Raw genomic sequence first — 21383 nt, forward strand, 5'->3', positions numbered from 1 at the left:
CTTATTTCGGAGTGGATATATTAATGGCTGGAAAGAATTGCCGGTGACTGTTCACCTTTTTCATAATGATAAATTGCATAAATTCCCTCATTGTTTTTATGATTTTGCTAAAAAGTTGGATAGTAAACAAAGCTAACAGTGTTCAAACATTCAAATGAAATGTAACTTAAAATATTAATGCAACATTTTATATGATTTATGTAAACTTAAAACATTTTGTATCAATTTGAAATATTGGTAAAATATTTTGTATTAATTTGAAATATTGGTAAAACATTTTATATGTATAGTGTAATTACCCCTAGAGATGCGACATCATTTTCTTCGTTTTGGAATTGAGGTTGAGAAGCGATATCTCATATCCTTCATCATAAATTGTAGATTCCATAATGAATTATACTCCCTTCCAAGTTAGCAGAGTCGTATTCTTTTTCGTTTATTTCAAGGTAATTGAATCAATTTGTTTGTTCTCTCCTACTTTATTCTATCTTTTACTTTCATATTTTATTCTCTCCTATTTAAATCTCTCTCATTTAACTTTTAAAATCAATTTCTTAATTTTTGTGTCTAATAGAAATGCATCAATTGTCTTTGTTATCTATTTTCCTTTATAATGTCTTTATTCTATATATTATCTACTTTATTTCTCTTTATTTTAATTTTTAAACCTTAATTTCATTAACTTTTGTGTCCAACAGAAGCGCCCAACTACCTTCGGACGAATAGAGTCAAAATCTGTTATAGAGAAAAGTGTAAAACAAACCCAAACGAACTATCAGCTAAAGAGGAAAGGCATAACCTAGCTAAAAAACAAAACAATACAATCCCATAAAAGAGCCTCAACAAAACCTACAAAACTAACCGTCAAGATAATACCTACTAAAATAAATAGCTCACTCATAGATAAGGCAGCCAAACTTGAAAATCATTACCCAATTCATCCGAAATAACCAACAAGCCTTTAAAATGTCACGACAAACATCGAGCTATGAGTTATGTCTTTTTTTGACTTTTTCCTTAAATCATTTAATTTTTGGAGTGAATGGAAAATCATGACACCAACTCTGAGTCCACAAGCCAAAATGCGAAAAAAGTACTTTTTAAAAATCCAAAGACTACCTCCTTATCATGAATATTCTCAATATATAATGTAGTGACATCCAAATCTTTATGACGAACTTTATGAGTAACGCCCCATCCAAAGCTTCTCCTACTTTCAAAACGAAAAACATTGGTCTACAACTTCACCAATTTTGGAAATTTCTTGTTTCAAATTAATTAGTGATTCTATGATATCACGAAGAGAAGAGAGTAGTACATTGTAAAAGTGTACTAAGCTGGCATTGACAAGGCTTAGTTGAAGGTACAACCTGGCGATGCACATCGTTTCAGACGATTCTGCCCTCAGCGTTGCAGTCAACGGGTGCATAATCAGCTTATACGAATAATTAATAGTACTACCATATCATTACAAAAGAATCAAATTAAATACACCATAACTTATTTAGTAACTTTGCCATATATCGATAGGTAAAATTAAGCAGCAATAAATACTACTCCCTCCGTCCCCGAATAAGAGTCGTTAATTTCCATTTTGGGCCGTCCCCCATTAAGAGTCACTCTTCATTTTTACCATAAATGGTAGTATGCCCCACATTCCATTAACTCACTCCACTCACATTTTATTATAAAACCAATATAAAAATGTGGGTCCCATATTCCACTAACTTTTTCAACCAACTTTTCTCTACATTTCTTAAAACTCGTGCCCGGTCAAAGAGCGACTCCTATCAGGGGACGGAGGGAGTAACATTTTAACACAGTGAACTAGAAAGAGGAGAGAGGCACAAAAGTAAGAAAATTTCTGCAGACTTCAACCCAGTCCATATCTATAGACTTTCACTGTCCATCTCTGGATTCTCTCATAATTCAGTATCAAAGAATCGAAAACAAGAAGAAAAATCATGATTAAAACCTAACTTATGTTCTAATTTTAGTGGAATCGAAGCTGGAAGATTTCAATTGATTGATGGTTTCGTCAGCGGCAGCGTCAGACAAATGGGGAAGTCTTACTCGGCGAATTCGAATGATTACAAGCTTCTAGAAGAGGTTGGATACGGCGCCAGCGCTACTGTTTTCAGAGCGATCTATTTGCCTTACAATGAAGTGGTGGCGGTTAAGTGCTTGGATCTCGATCGATGCCATAGCAATCTGGTTTGTTCAATATATTCTTTTCATCTATTTGTATTGCGCTTCTGTTCATTTGCTTTGATTCCGCGTGACTTGGGGATTTAACTTCATTTGGCTTTGTGTGAGGTGACTTTTGATCTAGTTGGAGTGCATTTTCGATGTTGCTTGGAAAATTTTAATGCGTCTGCAGTTTGAGATCTCGGTGCATTGAGTAATGGTGTGAAATTGTTTAAATGGAGCTACTTTGAGTTTAGAGGGCGAATCTTTGAAATTTGAAGCTTTGAATTGGTTCGAATTTGAATTCTGTTGTGCAATTTGGTGTCTTTATTACTCCCTCCGTCCCAAGCTACTTGCACTTATTTCCTTTCTGGGCGTCCCAAGTTACTTGCACTCTTTCCATTTTTAGTAAAAATTATCACCTACAGCCGTAATATTTGACTTTGTCTATCACTCATTCCTTAATCTCCGTGCCGAACAGGAAACGTGCGAGTAGCTTGGGACGGAGGGAGTATTATTATAGGTTAAGTGAGTTAGCTGCTTATCATCAAATATGTGATTTTAAGCACATTTATTAATTCCTAGAGAACACGATCAGGTTTTGTTGTGTACTGCTTTGGGATTAACTGTTATCATGATGCAAATTGCATTGAATTCTTAGGGAAATATAGTGCAAGGAAGGGTAGCTATATCAGCTAGGTTGAGTTTGAGCAGCATCAAATAAGACCGTTCTTTGATTTGAGAAACTGTTGCTGAGTTAACTACTTAACTTATAAGAATGAATTAATGAAATGAATATTCAGATATCGAGAATTTTGAGGAATGGCTGATTGAGAAAGATTTCATCTAACCCAGCAGGGAGAATCCTTAATGATAATCAGCTATTGTTAATGGGATTGTTTACGTACAACCGGTAGAATGAGTCAATGACTAATCAATTTCCCCAAGAATGTAGTCATACTATTTACTCTAGAACTTATTGATAAATATATGATCATAAAGCTACTGTTTGGTGTTGTTTTCTTAGTATCAATACAAATATGTTGGTTTATTAGCATCAATACAAATCTGTTGCCTTTTTTTGCTAAACCTTCTTTGTTCAAAATTAAGCCTCATTGTTCTCATTTCAATGTGATATTATGTTGACATAAATACTACAGCTTCAGATTGCGTCCCTGTTAGATATAGCATACTTCCTAGGTTTTACATAAGTGCCAATCGTTATTTAACTTATTACTCTCTTTTTTGGTCCAAAATGTATTTTGTCTGTAACATTTAATAGTTACTAGAACTAGAAGTTTGTGCTAACTAGAATTTAAATGAAGGTCAATGAAAATTTGAACCAGAGTCAGTCCAGATTAAGTTAGAGGCAGAATGGAATAATGAAGTTGTAAAAAGTCAAATATGTCGGCGATAGTCAGTTTTGTTAAACATGTTATCTCAGAAATTACGAAATACACGTGGCCATGTATTTTAACACTTCTAAGATGCCAAAAGCAATTTATTGCATGTTATGAATTTTACAGGTGTCATCATTAGGTTTGAAGTCTGTAGCTCTGGCTTTGAGATGTATATAAGTGTGTGTATTATCTCTCTGTTGTAAAGAACTTTATTTCTTGATTATTCGTTTCTACAAAACTTTTTGGGGTTCATATAATCAAAATATGACTTTCACTGTGCAGTATCAAATTAAACCAGACATTTTTTGCGCCATTTAAGATATCTTAACCCCTATAATGTGATAAAAGCTCAAGAATATATCAGCAAAAGATTAATTATCTGGATCTATTGTTGGTTATCTTTAGGCATCGAATACCTTATGGCACAAGTAAGAATTATTAATGCCCCTTTCTCAAATTGTATGAAAGGAATCTGTATAATTATCTTTTTTCCGTTGCTTGACGCTTCAGAGATTTGTTGCCTTGTGGGAGTTTACTACCAGTGATGAATTGCATGCAAAGAAATTTAATCTAACTAGCTTGGTTGACTCAGATTTTATATGGTTACTCTTGATACCTTACCTGTAAGCTCTTTTATATTATTAGCCAAGAAGATAGCAATGAGTTCAGTGCGATACCTTCTGAACTCCTTGGTAATCATTAGTTATTTCTTTCTAGTTACCATGTTTGGCATTATGACACATGTTATGGGGAAGTAGTTGTTAACTAGTTTTATTTATATTTATTTTTTTGTTTTTTTCGACATCAGGATTCATAGTGTTATGCAACTTGTGGTATTCCTGTGAAGTGTAGATTTCTTTAGTAGAAAGTTCTTTCCTTGGATACTGGTTTCAAAGCATAAGAATATTTTAACCAATTAATGTAGCTTATTTGTTCTATTATGATTAGTGGATGTGGTTGGGCTGGACATTCAGTTGAATAGTGTTATCTTATCTGCAGGATGATATTCGCAGGGAAGCTCAAACAATGAGTTTAATCGATCATCCTAATGTCATAAAAGCTTTTTGTTCATTTGTTGTTGACCGCAACCTTTGGGTGGTAATGCCTTTTATGGCTGAGGGTTCTTGCCTGCATCTCATGAAGATAGCATATCAAGAAGGATTTGAAGAATCTGCCATTGGATCTATCCTGAAAGAAACTTTGAAGGCTTTGGAGTACCTTCATCATCACGGCCATATTCACCGTGATGTTAAGGTTAATTGATGTTGCATGTTTAAATCTAGACAGATCAGACACTGGACTTGTTCTCGGATAGTATGCATTAAGTAAATTACTTTATTCTGTTTAACGTCTCTATACAGGCTGGAAATATATTGATGGATACTGATGGTGAGGTGAAGCTTGCTGATTTTGGTGTTTCAGCCTGCATGTTTGACAGAGGTGATAGACAACGATCAAGGAATACCTTTGTAGGCACTCCATGCTGGTGTGTGTGTGTGTCTCTCTCTCTCTCTCACACACACACACATTGAAGAACAAATACCAAACTATCACCATCAGTATCCAATATCCATTTACATTTTGCTATACATATCTTTCACTTCTCACCCACACTCTCTTTTGATACCAACTGATTTAATCCGTCGCTTTTAATTCATTATACAGGATGGCCCCGGAAGTGTTGCAGCCTGGAACTGGATATGATTTCAAGTGGGTTACTTCATATTCTTGTACTGTCTTGTGGTTCTATATTAAGAAGTGTTTTGTGCATGCATACAATTTGGTGGCACAGGCATACAAAGGGTGTTTGTGAATGTATCATAAAACATTATTATAGTCTTGTAGATTGGGATTTGGATATTTATTATTGATATCTTGTAGACACTATACTGGGAAATTAATTTTCTAATCTGAGGTATAGGTAAGCTACGCTGGTGTGATCCTCACTGCATGACTTTGATATGGCATCTGAAGTCTAAAAATGTCTATTCGAAAGACTAAAGTTGAATGGAAACTCTAGTTAATCTATTCCTCTAAGAACATTACTCACTTTAGACTATCACTCAAACTCCAAGTAATTTTATCATTTTGTGTCCATGCTTACCTTGTATTCACATTTCTCAGTTTCCCATCATAGTTGCTAGCAGTTGTAGATGCTGATTCTTTTTGTGCATGATTCATAGTGTTCTTATTAAACGCACAGGGCTGACATTTGGTCATTTGGAATAACTGCACTGGAATTGGCCCATGGACATGCACCATTTTCCAAATATCCCCCAATGAAGGTACATGTCTACATAAAAGCACTTTTTCTGGATGATACTGTCCTTAACACTTCATGATATTTGCCTCCACTCTCCAATAGGTTTTGTTGATGACCATACAAAATGCACCACCTGGACTTGATTACGATCGTGATAAGAGGTTCTCTAAGGTATTCATGATATTTCCAGGTGTACCATGTTCACTGAACACTGTCTGGCCTCTAAATTATTATTACCAATACCAATGTTCATTTTTAGTTTCATTTGGTTTTTGATAGTCCTTCAAAGAAATGGTTGCTATGTGCTTAGTAAAAGATCAAACAAAGAGACCAACTGCAGAAAAGTTGTCGAAACACTCCTTTTTCAAGAATGCAAAGCCTCCTGAACTCATTGTTAAAAAGTTGTTTGTTGACCTGCCACCACTATGGAAGCGCGTGAAAGATCTCCAGGTATATCCTGTTCGTGGAAACCGGCAGGGTTCTGAAGTAACGTTTTGTAGAATTTATGCTGATATTGTTGCGAATGCTCATAGATCAAAGATGCTGCACAACTTGCTCTGAAAAAAATGCCTTCAGCTGAACAGGAAGCTATATCTCAGGTTTGAAATGCACCAGATCCTATAGTTCTATTTCATTTCCTGTTTTATGCTAGCCAAAGATTTACTGCTATGCGACACTTCTCTTTTCTCCTGTTGATCTAATGCTACTTGCGAAAGATTATAGAGAACTTCTATACTCCGTTACTCATAAAAAATTAAAATAAAAAAGAAGTTAGGGTCCATTCATATGGTCTGCTTAGAAGTATACCTAAATGCCAGCTGCTGCATTTTTTCTTTCATGAGTATTTTCATCTTTAATGGGAAGTTGGAACGAATGAAGATGAAGACCCTCGTTTTCTCCTTATTCCTTTCTTATTCATTAGCCAATCGCTACCTACAGAGCCTGTTTTCAATTGAGTGGCCAATTGAGCTAAAAATGTTGGTGTGTGAGCAAACATCAGCTGGAATTGTCTTGTCGCATTAACAATTTGCTAACTATGGGGTCCCATCTTTATTTGTTTATTTATTTTATTACTAGGTCTGTAGGTCACAAAGTAATGATTAGTGGAAATGCAGAATCTTCTATTTAAACACATTGCTCAGGATTATAAAAATATATACCACATTCCCTGTGTTTTGTGATGTGTGCATTTGTTCTTGTTGTAGTTTTTCTTTCCCTTTGGTTGAATAGATTTGATTCTCTTTCAGAGTGAGTACCAGCGAGGAGTAAGTGCTTGGAACTTTGATGTTGAAGATTTGAAGTTTCAAGCATCTTTGGTATGTTGAGAGAAGTTTTATTTATGCTCAATCATCAGTATGGAATAATTGTGAACAGTGGAAGTGATCCTATGGGCTGTTTTATTCTTGGCAGTTGCAAGACGAGGATGAAATAAAAGAAATCCAAGAAGAAGAAGACAGTATAAAATTTAATATGAACCAAAAGGTGTTTTAATAATGATTTACTTTTTATGGAGACCTGTCATTGTTTTCAATATTTCTGTTTCTGTTGTGTACATCTAGCTATACTTATTCTTTAGCTACAAAGTGAAGAAAGTATGTAACAAAATTCTTATTGCTTGTTTGCAGAGTGCATCTGATTCTGTACCAAAACCAGTAGTCCACAATATTGTCAGGTAACTTAGAAAATATTTGTTCCATCTTTATGCTACATATTATAGTTGTTGCCTTGTAAAGGTTATTTGTCTGCAATTTTTTGTTTCTGTTTTGATGCGTATGAAGAAATGCTTTGACTATATCATGAACTTATGTCCCTATTAGTCTAAATAATTTTTCTGCTGTGTCTCCTTTCATCTCCAGTGAGAGGATAAATGGTGATGAGGTGCTTGTAGTTGAGAGCCAGACAAATAAGGGACAGACATCTGAAAGTGACATGAGAGAGTATGACACTAATGCAAAAACTGATACAATGAAGAGTGAATCAAAATCTGAGCTGGCAGCATCATTGGTAGAGAAAGAAGGAGTTCAAGCTAAGACTAGAAATCAGACCGGTAGAGCCCGTCAAACTCAAAGTGGACCACTTGTGCCTGGTATGGTGCTAAGTAATTCACTATCAGAAAGAGCTCGCAACTTTGAAAGGTTTATAATTTATTTTCTGCCTCATCTTACTTTGCTATGCTTGTGCAGCAAATAGTGTGTTATCTAAACTTGACGAGATATTGAGGAGTGATTATCAGCTTAATTCTTTCTAGTCCAGTTAGAAAATCATGGCTAGCTTGACAGTGGAACTACTTAACTGCTCTTAACATAAATTTGATATCTATTCTCATTCTTTATTGTGGCTGGCCATTCTAGTTGTAGCTGTGAAGTTGATAGTTTGAACTTTATGCACCTGGAGTCTGTTGTCCTTGATGGTTCTTCCTTCAGTTTTACTATGACACATTGACAGTAAAATGAACATTACATTTGTCTTCATCCGCATGATCTCCTTTCATACTAATTGTACTAATAAAATTGGGCAATGCTCTCCGAGTAAACTTGACTGTGTGCTGTCTCTGGATAAACTTTATTGGACCAGTTTCTGTTTGAATTTCTTATCTGACGAGATATAGTTTCAACTACTTTAACTTGAAGGCTTCTTACTTCTTGATGTTGAGATAAATACATTAAGAACTTTACACACTGTTCAGTAAATGCATTTTCTAGTGTAATGCTATAAATCATGCTGTGAAGAGCATGTAGCACGTGGATTAATTTACTCATGATATTTATTCACTGAGCAAATTTAACTTATATATTTTCCCTGTGCAAATTATGAAAGCTGTGTTGTATCTGTATAGTTATTTCCTAACACCTGCAATTCAGCACGAGAATTCCCCTACCTTAATTTTATTGGTAAATGCAAAATGTGTTCATTAGGTATGAGAATGATAGCTACCTAGGGGCTGAGAAGTCTCAGCAAGTGCGGAGAGCACCCAGTTTTAGTGGTCCTCTAAACCTTCCGAACCGAGCTTCAGCAAACAGTTTATCAGCTCCAATCAAATCTTCAGGAGGTACATTTAAGTAGCATTCATTATTGCATATAGCTATGCTTGGATAAATTTCTTGGAAGGACATTGCATCGTCTTCTTTGTTTCCAGGGTTCAAAGACACGTTGGAGGACAAATCAAAAACGAACTTGGTACAAATAAAAGGGCGGTTCTCCGTAACCTCCGAAAATGTAGATCTTGTGAAGGTATAGCTCATTTAAGTAGTAGATTCTTTTTCATGACTGTTGCTAAATTGTTTCTCAGGATTGTTTGTCTAACCTAACACAATTACTAGGATATTCCGTTATCCACAGTCTCTCGACGAAATTCTCAGGTGAGAAAGAACAGAGCAACCTTGGTTCTTTTAAAAGATGGTGATGGTTTTTCATCATATAACCCTCTGTTCATGTGGTTCTCAGGGGTCACCACTAAGGAAGTCTGCTAGCGTAGGGAACTGGATATTTGATTCCAAACAAATGGTTTGTATGCTTCTTGTATATATTGATATATAAATTACTGCAGCTAACTGAATATTTGGTTCCAAACTAATGGTCCTTCTAATGTTCTTGCCATTCAGCCCCAAAGCCAGCCACCGAAAGAAATCAGTAACAGTAATGGACTGGCCTCAGTTCTGATACCTCACCTTCATAATCTCTTCCAACAAACATCAGTTCAGCAGGTATGATAGTTTTCAAAATTCATTCATCATTGATTACTTCAGCAAAATGACAACCTCCTTTGTTTTTTATTTTTAAACTTGAATCTCATTTCTCCTTCTCAATTCCAGGATCTTATCGCGAATTTGTTAAGTAGCTTGCAAACAGTGGATGTTGAAAATGGTGCGTTGTTTCTATATTTTAGCATATGGCTGAATGGTCATGTATTTATTTGGTTGAACTTTTCATCTTTCCAGCTCCTCAAAATGGGAAACTGCCTCCTTTACCTCGTGGTTCAGATACTAATGGCAGTGTAAGTACACTTGCTGATAATTTTTATTATTTGGCTGAACTTTTCATCTTATCGTGAATTTGTAAAGTTTTCCTGCTCTTATTTAAAGTATTAAATTGGTTAAGATTGTGCACGTGTGCACGAAGAACTGTAGGCAATATTTGTGTTTGTTTTTCAGGATATGTTGACTTCCTTCTAGAATAATAGAATGAAAATGTGTTTGTGAAATCATTGTCCAGGGACCTACCTATATCTGCAGCATATAACTATATGCCAATATATTGCACTGTAAAAAAAATCGCTAATCTATTCATTAGTTTTGTAGAACAGTAAAATATAGATATATGCGGAGAAGTATATAGACATAGTAGAGAAGAGTAGTAGGTGTAGGTGTTACTCAACATAGGCCACATATATATAGTACTATAAGAGACTAAGCTAGACTATGTCACACCACCGATGTGGGTACTAATATTCATAACAAGTTTGACCTAGAAGACTTTCTTGCTTTGTTTTTTGAATATATTACAAAACCCAATATGATGTTAATCAACATTTTTTGTGGATGGAATATTGTATTTGACATAAGAATTAAACATATTAGATTTAACTGAAAAACCACAAAAGGAATTGATTTAATATTTTTAATCATTTGTCTTCCACCAGAACGAAACCAGCATACCTTTCATGTGTCCTGAAATATAATTGTCATGTTGGGGAATGTACTCTATATCCTAATCTACATTGTACTGCTTAAGCAACGAGTATCATTGTTAGAAAATGGGTTATGGGGAAAGGAGAAAAAAAATAGTACTCCCCCCGTCCACAAAAAATAGGCAAAGTTGTAAACGGCATGGGTTTTAATGCATAATTGGTAAAGTAAGAGAGAGGGAGGGAAAATGGGGTGGAAGTGGTGTTCGTGGATTGTGGGGTCCACATTTACAATGATGTGTAGGGTTAGTATTAGTTTATAACTTTCCATTTTTAGAATTAGTCTAATTTTGGTGGACGGCCCAAAATGGTAAAACTTGTCTATTTTTTTGTGGACGGAGGGAGTACTACTTAATAGGAGTACTTAAATTGGGGAATGCTTATGCTGTGTGATGCTATGGAAACTTGGTTCTATAAGAATTGGCTTAACTGAAAAGTTGTGTCTGAACTTAGCAATTAGTTCCCCTGACTTTGTGAAAATCATTATACATGCCACCATATTATCATGTCCACCACACATGAGGATACATATCCTGTATAAAGAATAAATATGTTATAGTTGGAGTCATCTTCTTAATTTTTGTCCATCTATATGGTATGAGGGAGAATCTGGAGTGTGTGGATTAGTTAAGCTTGTTTTTTTTCCTTCTAGGGCATCATGTTAAATACCATTTCCTTTTTTAACTTCGAAGAAGCGCCATTCTTCTAGTTTTCAACTATTCATCTGAGACTCCAATCTGGCTTTATCATTCTTATATTAATTCTCTATCATCTGGGACTGGGAACTATTATCGCAGCCTTTATGAACTGTAAAACCATTGACCAGTATCCAGCTTAAGAAGTTCCATGGTGGAGTATCCTTGCATATTTTCGCACGAAATTCTTATATAGATAAATGTCTACATTTGCACTGGTGCGTACTCCTGATACTTGTTGCAATTTTTACAGGCTGAATCTATAGTTTCTGAAAGGGAAAAAATGCTGCTGATGAAGATATCTGAACTTCAAGCTAGGTGTGTTGTAACTTATCTCGTATAGACAAACTCTTTAAAAGAGCTACAATGTTCATCTTTTGGGTGGGGGTGGTTACTTGGCTTGTGAATGTGAGTGACTCATGAGAGTGATGGCAGTGGGGGAATCATCCTCACACTTGAAAACAGTCGAAGGAATCATTCCGTACTACCCAACAAATTTTCTAACCAATCACCTCTTACATTTCAAGACACTCAAAACACTCGTTCTGTTCGCCTGCAGGATGAATAGCTTGACAGATGAATTAACTTCGGAAAGGCTTAAATACGTGCAAGTGAGTTCTTCTTGCACGCAGAGATAGTGCTATGTCTTGCAGCTTTAGAGTATTTGACTTCAGAGTTCTCACTACGGCATTTAAATTGATGGCTGTGCTTTTTCACTGCTTGCAGTTACAACAAAGACTAAATGCAGTGCCAACACACGAAGAGGATGAAGATAGAAGAGGAGGAGATTCTTGATTTTGGGAATGTATATTTATGTTTTTGTTCATTCATCGCACCTTGAGAATTCAGGTAAAACTCGATATGATAATGATTTACGGGGTCACGTAAGTGCTTCTGTAATGTAAGCATTGGCTTAATTTCAGGGTGAAAATGTAGAAGCAAACGCAAGATGTTGTTGGGTGTATCTGGAATGATGGGTTTGTGTGTTGAATAAGAGAGTTAAAAAAGATTCCAGCACCTTGTTTGAGAAATTAAAAGAGAATAATGAGATTAGAAGAATGAGTTGAGTTGAGTTGAGTTATTTGGTTGGTGGGAATGGAAAGTAGGTGGTGTTGTGTTGAAGCCAATGTGTATTATTTGAGATTAGAAGAAAAACCAGAGGCGCATTTACTGTAATTCTGTGAATATATAATTTGTAACATTATATGCTGGTGTATATATAGAGAGAGCTATTTGCACTCCACCAACACACCCCATTTCTTCTCTCTTTATTTTCATCATCTACACCCCATATACGTGCTTGTCTTGCTATAATGAATCTAAATAATTACTACTACCACTACTACTAATATTCTATCTTATGGTACAAGTTATTTCTTTTTTGTTTTTGGTACTAGCTAAATGTTAGTACATCGGATACATACAAGTTATATTTAACATGATTAAGAAGAATTTAGGTGTAAAGGGATATTTATTTTAAATCAAAATAAAGTAAACTTTCCTACATGTATGATACTCCAAATATCAAATTATCATACTTTTTACAAAAATTACTCTATACGTCCATTAGTATGGCCTTACTGTTATTTCTGTTCGTCCATCAAAAGTGTTATTTCCTATTTTTAATAGCATATCCCATTTTGTTTTGTTATTATTGACCCTCAATATTTATGAAAGTCCAATACTTACTTTTAACTTATAGTTGGTCATCTTTAACCAATATTCATTCAACATCTAACATCATTTGAGGATTCATCTCACAATTTAAAATAAAAATAATTGTTGCTAAAATCACAATTTTGAGTTAATTTTTACTACTTATAGCAACTTTCAAAATTTAAATGATACTACTAATTTACAATGTTTTGATTTTCTATTTTTTTCATGAAATCAAAGGTGACGTGATAAAATAAAAAATGAGAGTATGACAAACTTGGAAGCCACCATCTCCACCTTTTAGGTCATGACCCTAGGCAGCCGATCCACGACCACCTTAACGTCCCCAACTTCAGCAGTGGCCAACATCACGTACCTACATTCCATCTTTTAGTCACCGTTGTTCTTTCTTTTTTGTGAAGTATGATGGTCGGATCTAGTTCTTTTTTCAGAAGGAGATTCAAAATAATACTAGTAGGAAATTAGGAAGGGTACTCTGTTGAGTTAATTTAATAAAATCACATCTAGTTAATCCCAAGTTATCCAGTGAATTAAAATTAAGAAGGCCTAAATATTTATAAGACCATCGAAATTAAAGGTTACACCTTTTGGTTTCCTCCTAGTTAAATCTTGCATCATAAGATAAGCTTGTCGGTTGTCACACATATTTATGAAATCATGTTATATTGCATATGCAGAGTGAATAAGTGACAGAATATAATGACCAATTCTGTCTACAATATGAATATGTGATAGGCATGTTAAGATGCATCCAGTTTCTCCAACATCCAACTGTACCACGTGCCATCTCTTATTCAAATAATTGAGTTATTTATCCTCCACCACTTGAAAATTTAAGATTCTCCTCCAAAATATAATTAAAACGAATGTGAAAGTGAAACCACTTGTGTTTTATATCCTTACCTCTGTAACTCATTGGGCAACATTTACATAGGAAATGGACAAGACAAAAATGCACTTCGAGTAAAGCCTTCTAATCATCCATGTTATGAGGGATATTACAGTCAACTCAGCTTTACCCCTTTTGCGTTTGAATCCAAATTGCATCTGGCAGCCTACATTTATATATTTGTCTGAAACTCAAGATTTGAGAGAGGAAAAAGCATGGCCTCTCCAAAATCAAATCTCTTTTGCACCCTCATTGTGCTCTTCCTCTCAATCCAATCCAAAGTACTTTGCAGCATTTACCAAGTTGGAGGCTTAGCTGCTTGGGGCATTCCCTTTTCCTCCAACCCCAAACTCTACATCAACTGGGCTACCAAGTACCATGGACTCAAGATTGGAGATTCTATCTGTAACCACACATACATCATATCCATACATATATAACTCTCTCTCAAATTCTGAATGCTCTGATTAAATGTGATGTGTTGTTTAATTATTGTGCAGTTTTCTTGTACCCACCAAGCCAAGATTCTGTGATCCAAGTGACAAAGGCATCATACGACAGCTGCAACCTCAAAGATCCGATCTTGTACATGAACAATGGCAACTCCCTTTTCAATATTACCAAAGCCGGAAATTTCTACTTCACAAGCGGCGCCGATGCCCATTGTGCTAAATCTCAGAAGCTTCACATTTTTGTGTCTGGGAATGGATCCTTTGTTGAGGACGATGAGCCGGCTTCCGGCCCGGCCGCTTCGGCGCCAACCTATCCAACGGTTTTCGGCGCCATTCCGGTCCAGGCCGCTTCGGCCGCCGCGCCGTTGCTTCAGATTCCGGCTTTGATGATGGCTGCGGTTTTGTTGCCTGCGATTGCGCTTGTTATGTAGAGAGGATATAATTTTAGTTTACAGTATTGAGTTATCTGTTTATTTTGTTTATAATTCAATTTTTGGTGATGTAATTTGATTCTGTTTTTACTCTGTATGAAACGGATCGATTCTTTCAAAAGGGTTGAGCTTCAGAGAGTTGTCTGCCGACTTTGTTTTGTGTGTATATTTTAAACTTTATTGGATAAACGAAAAGGATAAATTTTTTATTATTTTATGTTTTAAATTCTTATCGAAGAAAATGTGTCGCTTTTTATTTAGTACTCCTAAGTAATACTAGTAATATTTCTTTTGGAGACAATTTTACTGTTGGAGTAAGACTTCTCATAAGTTTTTTTAAAGTTTGCTATTTTATACTAATAAATTTTGTAAAGTTCTAAATTAATGATGGGACACCAAAAACTATTGACAAAGGAAACACAGTTTACTTTTTTTACTTACAAAATGGAATTTTCAACAACAATGACAAAAACGCATATATTAATTTGTATTTTTGCTATAAAAGAGTATATTAATCTACATTTTTTCTTACTTTAAGTCTTTAAGTTAACACATATAAATAATTAAATACTGGTGTATAAAATAATACTCCGTATTTTAATTCCCCGCAACTTAATTAGTGATATAAATTTGATAATACTATTGAACTATTGACAACGTGAGTCCCACTAGATTCCATCACTTAGTAAATAGTAGTACTAGTACTAGTAGTAATTTTAACTCTCTTCTATAAAATCTTTTACCATAAAATTATGCACGTGTCGTTAGGGATGCTTTAATTACGTTAATCATTTATATAACCAGCACCGACAGCGATATATTTTGAAGGAAATGCAATATAAAATCAAACTCATCAAATTATGGCTAGTAAGACTTTCAATTTAAAACTTTTACCTTTGGTTATTTCAATGAATATAACAGAGCATCCCTGAGATTTGTGATTTACTTTTACATGTAATTAACCCCAAAAAGACAAAATAATAAGTTAACATAACATTAACATGTGTATAGTGAGTCCAGACCACAATAATACCTTGAACTCGAATTAAGTACTAATTTAAATAGCTGGCATAACTTGAATAACGTGTGTTGGCGCGCGTTAATGATGCGATTATTGGTTTAGTTACTTTACATATTTTATTGTCATTATACATATACATATCCATATCCAACTGTGCTTGTGGAAATACAGCTAAAACAAAACTCCTTAACTTCAATTGATTATTTCTCAATTGCTATAAAATTAGTTTTATTTTGTGTTTTAGGAGAATATAAGATTTAGCTTCCCATAATGAGATTTTTTGGCTGTCACAAACCACACAGGTGAAGAAATGAAACAGTACTAGATTAATTAGCCTGATGCAAGAACTGAAGATGGCAACCAATTCAATTTCATTCAAATATCATCATGTAACAGTAACATCCCCCTACCTCATGTAAGAAGCTCAACAAATGAATCAATATGAACAAGAAAAACCACAGTTTATATTTGGTTGTTGATGAATTGTTGATCCAAGCATAGCTAGGACACAACAGGACAACCTTGTACCATAACCCCTGGAGCCGTAGGGCAGGAGGCGTAGGGGCAGCCGTCGAGGTTATTCCCCCACCACTCTATCCCAACATCCTCCACCCCCAAACACAGATACAACAGCACCCCCATGAACGCCAGCCCCGCGTCCAGCGCCCCCGACAACACATAATTGTACCGCTGCCACATCACCGGCCTGTACCGGAACACCACAAACCCGGACAAAAACCCCAGTATGATCCACGACGTGTAGTTCACAGCCGTCGCCGGCGGCATCTGCCCGCACGCCCCGATCAATATAGGCATGTTCACCAGCCTGATCCACTCCTGCCCGGGGAACGCCTTACTCGCCGCCCACACCATCACCGGCGCTACTGCTCCGCCGAGGAAGAACCAGTTGACCGCCCCGTACAGCCCTTGGTCGCCGAACATCTTCCTCGGCCCGATCAGGCCCCACACCACGGAGGCGTCGTAGAAGACGTGGTCGCCCGGGCACGTCCACACGCTGTCCGCGGATTGGTCGCAGATCCCTGGGATGGACTCCATTAGCCACCACGCCGTGGTTAGGTAGACGACGGCGGCGATGAGCGTCCCCACCACCTGGGCCATGAACATTGTTCTGGGAGGGATCTTCATGTAGTGCCCCAGCTTGAAGTCTTGGAGGAAGGTGATGGCCTGCGTCATGCTGATGTAGCCGTATACCTTGAAGCACATGTTGGCCACCGGATATCCCGGGTAGATGTACCCGATTATGTACTCCGTGATGATGTTCAATCCTGGTGTCTGTAATTATATGCAGAAAAAACACACATCAGTTATCTATCCTACCAAACTGTCCCTTAGGCGAGTACTATTTGCAGGAGACTAAAAGTTAGTGTATGGAGGAACAATTAGGGGATGACCTGGTTAGTAATGGCGGTGATGATGCCGATGGGGAGAGTGAAGAAGATGGCGATGACGCAGGCGAGGATGACGCCCCACCATGGGAGCTGAAGCTGCTCGTTGTAGTACTCACAGGCGAAGATAGTAAGCGCTACATTTCCTACTAGAATGCACCAAAACCACCACTCTGGTACTTGTCTGTATTTGCTCATCAGCTTCGTGTGTATGTCCTTTTCCTTCTCATTGAAACTCGATTTGCTCTGCTCCCATATTTCCCTGCACCATCCGAAATCAATCTTGAGATGGTCTAAATAGGTGCTTACTGTTGGTCGAAATAGATAAAAGAAAAAATAATAGACTTCGAAAATTGAATCGTGAAAGAAGAAAATATCACAATTATCCCATTTGTCTGATTTCTAGTGAAATATGCGATAATGTGTCAGTCTATTTTAAACACGTCACCCATCACATAAACATGTATCACTCTAAATAAGAGAGTTAACATACTCATAACACTTCCACGTGCTTAAAACCGGTTGCCACGTCATCGCATATTTTGCCAAAAATGAGGTGGAAGGGATAATTGCAAATTTTTTTATCTTCCATGATTTCAATTTAAGATTTTGAAAAGCATGAGACAGACCAGAATTTGATTTGACTGCCCAAACGTACCTTCCGTGGAAGAGAATGACGTGGACGATGGTGGCACTGAGAGCGGCGAAGCCAACGCCGTAAGTCATGACGAAGAAAGTGCTGAGGTGGAGGTGGCCCTGGCGCTGGTAGGCGTCGTTGTCGAAGTGGAAGTTGGAGTCGATGATGGAGGAGATGTTGTAGATATGGCCGGAGTCGGTGAAGAGGTCATTGGAGAAGATGGGGAACACCTTGGCGTCGTAGATGTTGCACCAGTAGCTGATCGGTGTCACCACATACATGATGATGAAGAAGCCAGCGGCGACGTTGGCGGTGGCGAACCAGGGGCTGGCGAGGGGGCTGCCGAGGTAGGAGGAGATGCTGGACCAGTCGAGGCCCACGGCGGCGATGCCGAGGCCGTGGAGGCCGGAGCCAAGCTGCTGAACAAGGACGGAGTGGGGGAAGATCCAACAGATCCAAGAGATGGAGGTGAGCATTTGGAAGAGATAGCCGGGGAAAATGTAGTAGGCGAAGCTGCAGATGAAGGCGATCACGAAGAACTGAGTGCGGCTCACTCCGCCTTTCTCACGTTCGTCTTTCTCGTGCAGTGCCCTGTTCTAAATATTCATGTTTTAATTATTTTACAACTTTTCTCACATTTGGGATCGAAATGAATGTTTTGAAAATGGGATGGAATCCGTGCTTGGTCATATTGCTCGTCAAATCATCATTTTATTATTTTTAATTATATATCAAGCTTTTTAACAAATTAATACAGTAATAAATAAAATATTTTAATGCCTAGCCAATAAAATTTGCTCTAATTTTTCTTTTTATAGTTATAGTAAAAAAGTTATTCCGTACACAAAATATATAAAATGTTCACTAGCTTGGCAAAAAATAAAATTAATTTTGGGAATATTTCCATATATATATATTCATGTTATATAGAAGTACTCCATAAGAGTGTATGTGCGCGCAAAAGCCACGGCGCATACTAATAGAGAAGAATATCTCCCAACTATCATAACGTATATATATTCATATGGTGTATAAAAAAAAGCATTCAAATTTGTGGAACGCAACTTGCGTCTATCTATCTATTAGTTTCGTCACATGACAGCATATAATACCAAAAAAAAACAATGATATCAAAACAAGACGATGTGTCTAGGAGCGAAAACAATTAAGTACTATACATATTGGCGGGAGGATAATTGTTTTCTGATATTTTATAGTATGATTTAATGATTATGCACTATCTCATCATATCATCAAAAGGTATACGACAAAATTTATTTTTAAAAAATTCAAATTTTTAAAATTTAGAATATAGATCTCTTATCAAAATTAAATTTATGTGTCCACATTGTTCATTATACCTACAATGACATTATAATTCGTTATTGAAATGGACTTGCTAGCTCAATATGCATCAATATTATTAAAAATAAAACTTGCCTGAAGAGAGAGACTTGGACCAAGTTTGCCGGCCACCACATAGCCGCTGGTTCCACCAGATATCTTCTGTATATGCCAGCCCATCCAAACCCCAAAACCTACCATTCAAACCTAATTCAATTATTTTTTTTCTTTCATTTATTTGTAGTATTTGATTAGTTTAGTGTAAATACCTGGGTGGTGATGACAACAATGAGCGAGATGGAGAAACTGATGTGCTTCTGGTAGAACACCTTCACTGCGGTGACAATATGGATGGCGTAGACCGTTCCAGCTCCGGAGTTGGCAAAGATGGTGATGAGGACATGCTCCTTGACATTGAAGGGCCCCGGGTTGAGCGTGAACTCCCACCGCCTCTCCTTAAAGAAGACGCGGTCCGTGATCTTGGCGGCCATCAGCTGCCCCAGCGGCACCACCGCGATCTGCGCGGAGATGGCGGTGATCGAGAGGGGCTCCGTCCGGTACCAGAAGAATTGGTTTAGGAAGGAGAGGAGCACACACGACAGCGTCCCCAGAAACCACATTCTGAAGGTCAGCACGGGGAGACTCGGGTCGTCCGAGGTCGACACCGTCAGGGCCACCTGCTTGATCGGTGAGTTCTCCGCCTCCACTTCATCACTCTGCGTCACTGATACTAATATAAACACAGGATTCAGTATCAGATTCAGTTGTGAGGATTAATTAATGAATATCAACTTACAAAGAGGGGATGTGATTTGATCATCGGATGAATCTGCTTCCATGTTTTGTTAAGAAGTTGAATCTTGGGAGAATATGGAAGGAATCAGGGAGGAGGTGGATGCTGTTCTATTTTACTTACTCCATAATTGAATTGATTGGAGATTGTTGAAGGTTTTGTTTGGTGTGGGCATAGATATTAATATTGTTAATTTGTATTGACTAATAGTAGTTGTTTCTTGAACCATTCTGCATGTGTAAATGGCTTAATTATTACTACTGCATTTAACTTGATTATAATGCTACATCATGGTACACATGTAGTTAAATGTATGATGTAGACTTGTCAACTTTTTGGTATATTATATCCAAGCCAATTGCTATATTTAAATCATAATATCTTTAACACTTATTCTCTTTTTTATACTAAAAATAAAGTAGTAGTATGACTTTTGATTTATAATAGCCTTCAATTTCATATTTTAGACAAATAAGATCACAAATATTTACCATAACTAGCGATTGATGTTTGTAAATCAATACTCACACATTTATCAATTTCAGTTTGGCCTGAATTTACTAACACATGTTATATTTTCTTAGGCACCCTATTATTTTATCCAGTACGTTAATTGTAGTATGTATGAAATATTTAGTTATAAACTTATAACATAACATAACTAAAGTTGGTAAATGCATAATTGTAATTTTTACTTGGTTATTAAAAACACTAGTGTTAATCCAAGTGCGATGCACGACGGAATCATTTTTCATCATACAGTTTTAAATTGTTAATTGATTAATTAAAATAAGAAATAATATAACTATATAATATTTAAAATTAGAAAAATATACTATATAATAATAATTCAACAAATATATTCTCGTCAATTTATTTTGCACCTAGAGACATAAAATTAAACATATTTGAAATGGAATCAAGACATACACAATTATTTGGACAACGATAAAGAGACTATATCAAGTGTTGACACTTTTGAAAATATGTTTAAAACAATGCTTCATATTTCTCTACTAAAAATAATGTAAATCACACTTTTAACAAAATAATAAATCGATAACTCATAATATTCAAAACGTCAAAATTATGACCATAAAAAAATTCAAATGATAAACTACACAAAAAACATGACATTAATATAATATATATTTTACTCAGCATGATCACCTATATAAAATTAGTTATATCCCTAACAATTAAGTGTTAAATCCTAATTTCAACAATAGTATTATAAGTAAACCAAAATTTGGTAGCAAACTATTTTATTTTGTTTGAACAACAAATTGTTTGATCAACTCGATTTTTATAGGTTTAATTATCTCACTGCAAATATACATATTATGCACCACTTATTAATTCATCATAAGTGATAAAATATTATTTTTTGTGTGACACCACTTAATATATAGTTATAGCGCCAGTGATAATATAAATATACAAAAATACTAATAAATTGTGTAAAGATGAAGATAAATATTATGCATGCTTCAATTTAAAGATG

General features: G+C 36.1%; 3 protein-coding genes across 5 annotated transcripts; 2 read left to right on the forward strand and 1 right to left on the reverse strand.

Moving 5' to 3' along the window:
- The first annotated feature begins 1851 nt into the window (after positions 1 to 1851).
- On the forward strand, positions 1852 to 12472 carry LOC121769014 (STE20/SPS1-related proline-alanine-rich protein kinase-like). 2 transcript variants are annotated; one of them, XM_042165653.1, is made up of 23 exons: positions 1852 to 2214; positions 4587 to 4841; positions 4949 to 5079; positions 5253 to 5297; positions 5791 to 5872; positions 5953 to 6021; positions 6130 to 6300; positions 6384 to 6449; positions 7098 to 7166; positions 7261 to 7332; positions 7476 to 7522; positions 7707 to 7985; positions 8766 to 8899; positions 8987 to 9081; positions 9171 to 9209; positions 9295 to 9354; positions 9453 to 9554; positions 9663 to 9714; positions 9789 to 9844; positions 11483 to 11547; positions 11789 to 11840; positions 11956 to 12078; positions 12153 to 12472. In XM_042165653.1, the coding sequence occupies exons 1-22, from the start codon at positions 2059 to 2061 to the stop codon at positions 12022 to 12024; spliced, it is 2166 nt and encodes a 721-aa protein (XP_042021587.1). In that variant the 5' UTR covers positions 1852 to 2058; the 3' UTR covers positions 12025 to 12078; positions 12153 to 12472. The 2 variants fall into 2 exon arrangements, with proteins under 2 accessions (XP_042021587.1, XP_042021588.1); XM_042165654.1 differs by having other exon boundaries at positions 4949 to 5073.
- Positions 12473 to 13835: 1363 nt separating this feature from the next.
- Positions 13836 to 14890, forward strand: LOC121767768 (stellacyanin-like). Its single transcript, XM_042164094.1, has 2 exons — positions 13836 to 14200; positions 14296 to 14890. The coding sequence occupies exons 1-2, from the start codon at positions 14011 to 14013 to the stop codon at positions 14676 to 14678; spliced, it is 573 nt and encodes a 190-aa protein (XP_042020028.1). The 5' UTR covers positions 13836 to 14010; the 3' UTR covers positions 14679 to 14890.
- Positions 14891 to 16047: 1157 nt separating this feature from the next.
- LOC121767096 (oligopeptide transporter 7-like) lies at positions 16048 to 20104 on the reverse strand. 2 transcript variants are annotated; one of them, XM_042163290.1, is made up of 6 exons: positions 19883 to 20104; positions 19356 to 19810; positions 19183 to 19280; positions 17764 to 18333; positions 17112 to 17367; positions 16048 to 16992 (listed from the first exon to the last, which is right to left on the reverse strand). In XM_042163290.1, the coding sequence occupies exons 1-6, from the start codon at positions 19923 to 19925 to the stop codon at positions 16201 to 16203; spliced, it is 2214 nt and encodes a 737-aa protein (XP_042019224.1). In that variant the 5' UTR covers positions 19926 to 20104; the 3' UTR covers positions 16048 to 16200. The 2 variants fall into 2 exon arrangements, with proteins under 2 accessions (XP_042019224.1, XP_042019223.1); XM_042163289.1 differs by having other exon boundaries at positions 19356 to 19816.
- Positions 20105 to 21383: the final 1279 nt, after the last annotated feature.

The sequence above is a fragment of the Salvia splendens genome, chromosome 15, assembly GCF_004379255.2.
Source record: "Salvia splendens isolate huo1 chromosome 15, SspV2, whole genome shotgun sequence".
Classification (NCBI taxonomy): domain Eukaryota; kingdom Viridiplantae; phylum Streptophyta; class Magnoliopsida; order Lamiales; family Lamiaceae; genus Salvia; species Salvia splendens.

Bases quoted from the DNA above. Each gene is read 5' to 3' on its own strand.
- LOC121769014 (XM_042165653.1), top strand. From the start codon at position 2,059: ATGGGGAAGTCTTACTCGGCGAATTCGAATGATTACAAGCTTCTAGAA. The intron at 6,022-6,129 runs GTATTCATGATA...GGTTTTTGATAG, and splicing joins GTGATAAGAGGTTCTCTAAG to TCCTTCAAAGAAATGGTTGC. The intron at 9,715-9,788 runs GTGCGTTGTTTC...TCATCTTTCCAG, and splicing joins AACAGTGGATGTTGAAAATG to CTCCTCAAAATGGGAAACTG.
- LOC121767768 (XM_042164094.1), top strand. From the start codon at position 14,011: ATGGCCTCTCCAAAATCAAATCTCTTTTGCACCCTCATTGTGCTCTTC. The intron at 14,201-14,295 runs GTAACCACACAT...ATTATTGTGCAG, and splicing joins CAAGATTGGAGATTCTATCT to TTTTCTTGTACCCACCAAGC.
- LOC121767096 (XM_042163289.1), bottom strand. From the start codon at position 19,925: ATGGAAGCAGATTCATCCGATGATCAAATCACATCCCCTCTTT. The intron at 19,281-19,355 runs GTATTTACACTA...TTTGAATGGTAG, and splicing joins TTGTTGTCATCACCACCCAG to GTTTTGGGGTTTGGATGGGC. The intron at 16,993-17,111 runs GTCATCCCCTAA...ATATAATTACAG, and splicing joins TCACCGCCATTACTAACCAG to ACACCAGGATTGAACATCAT.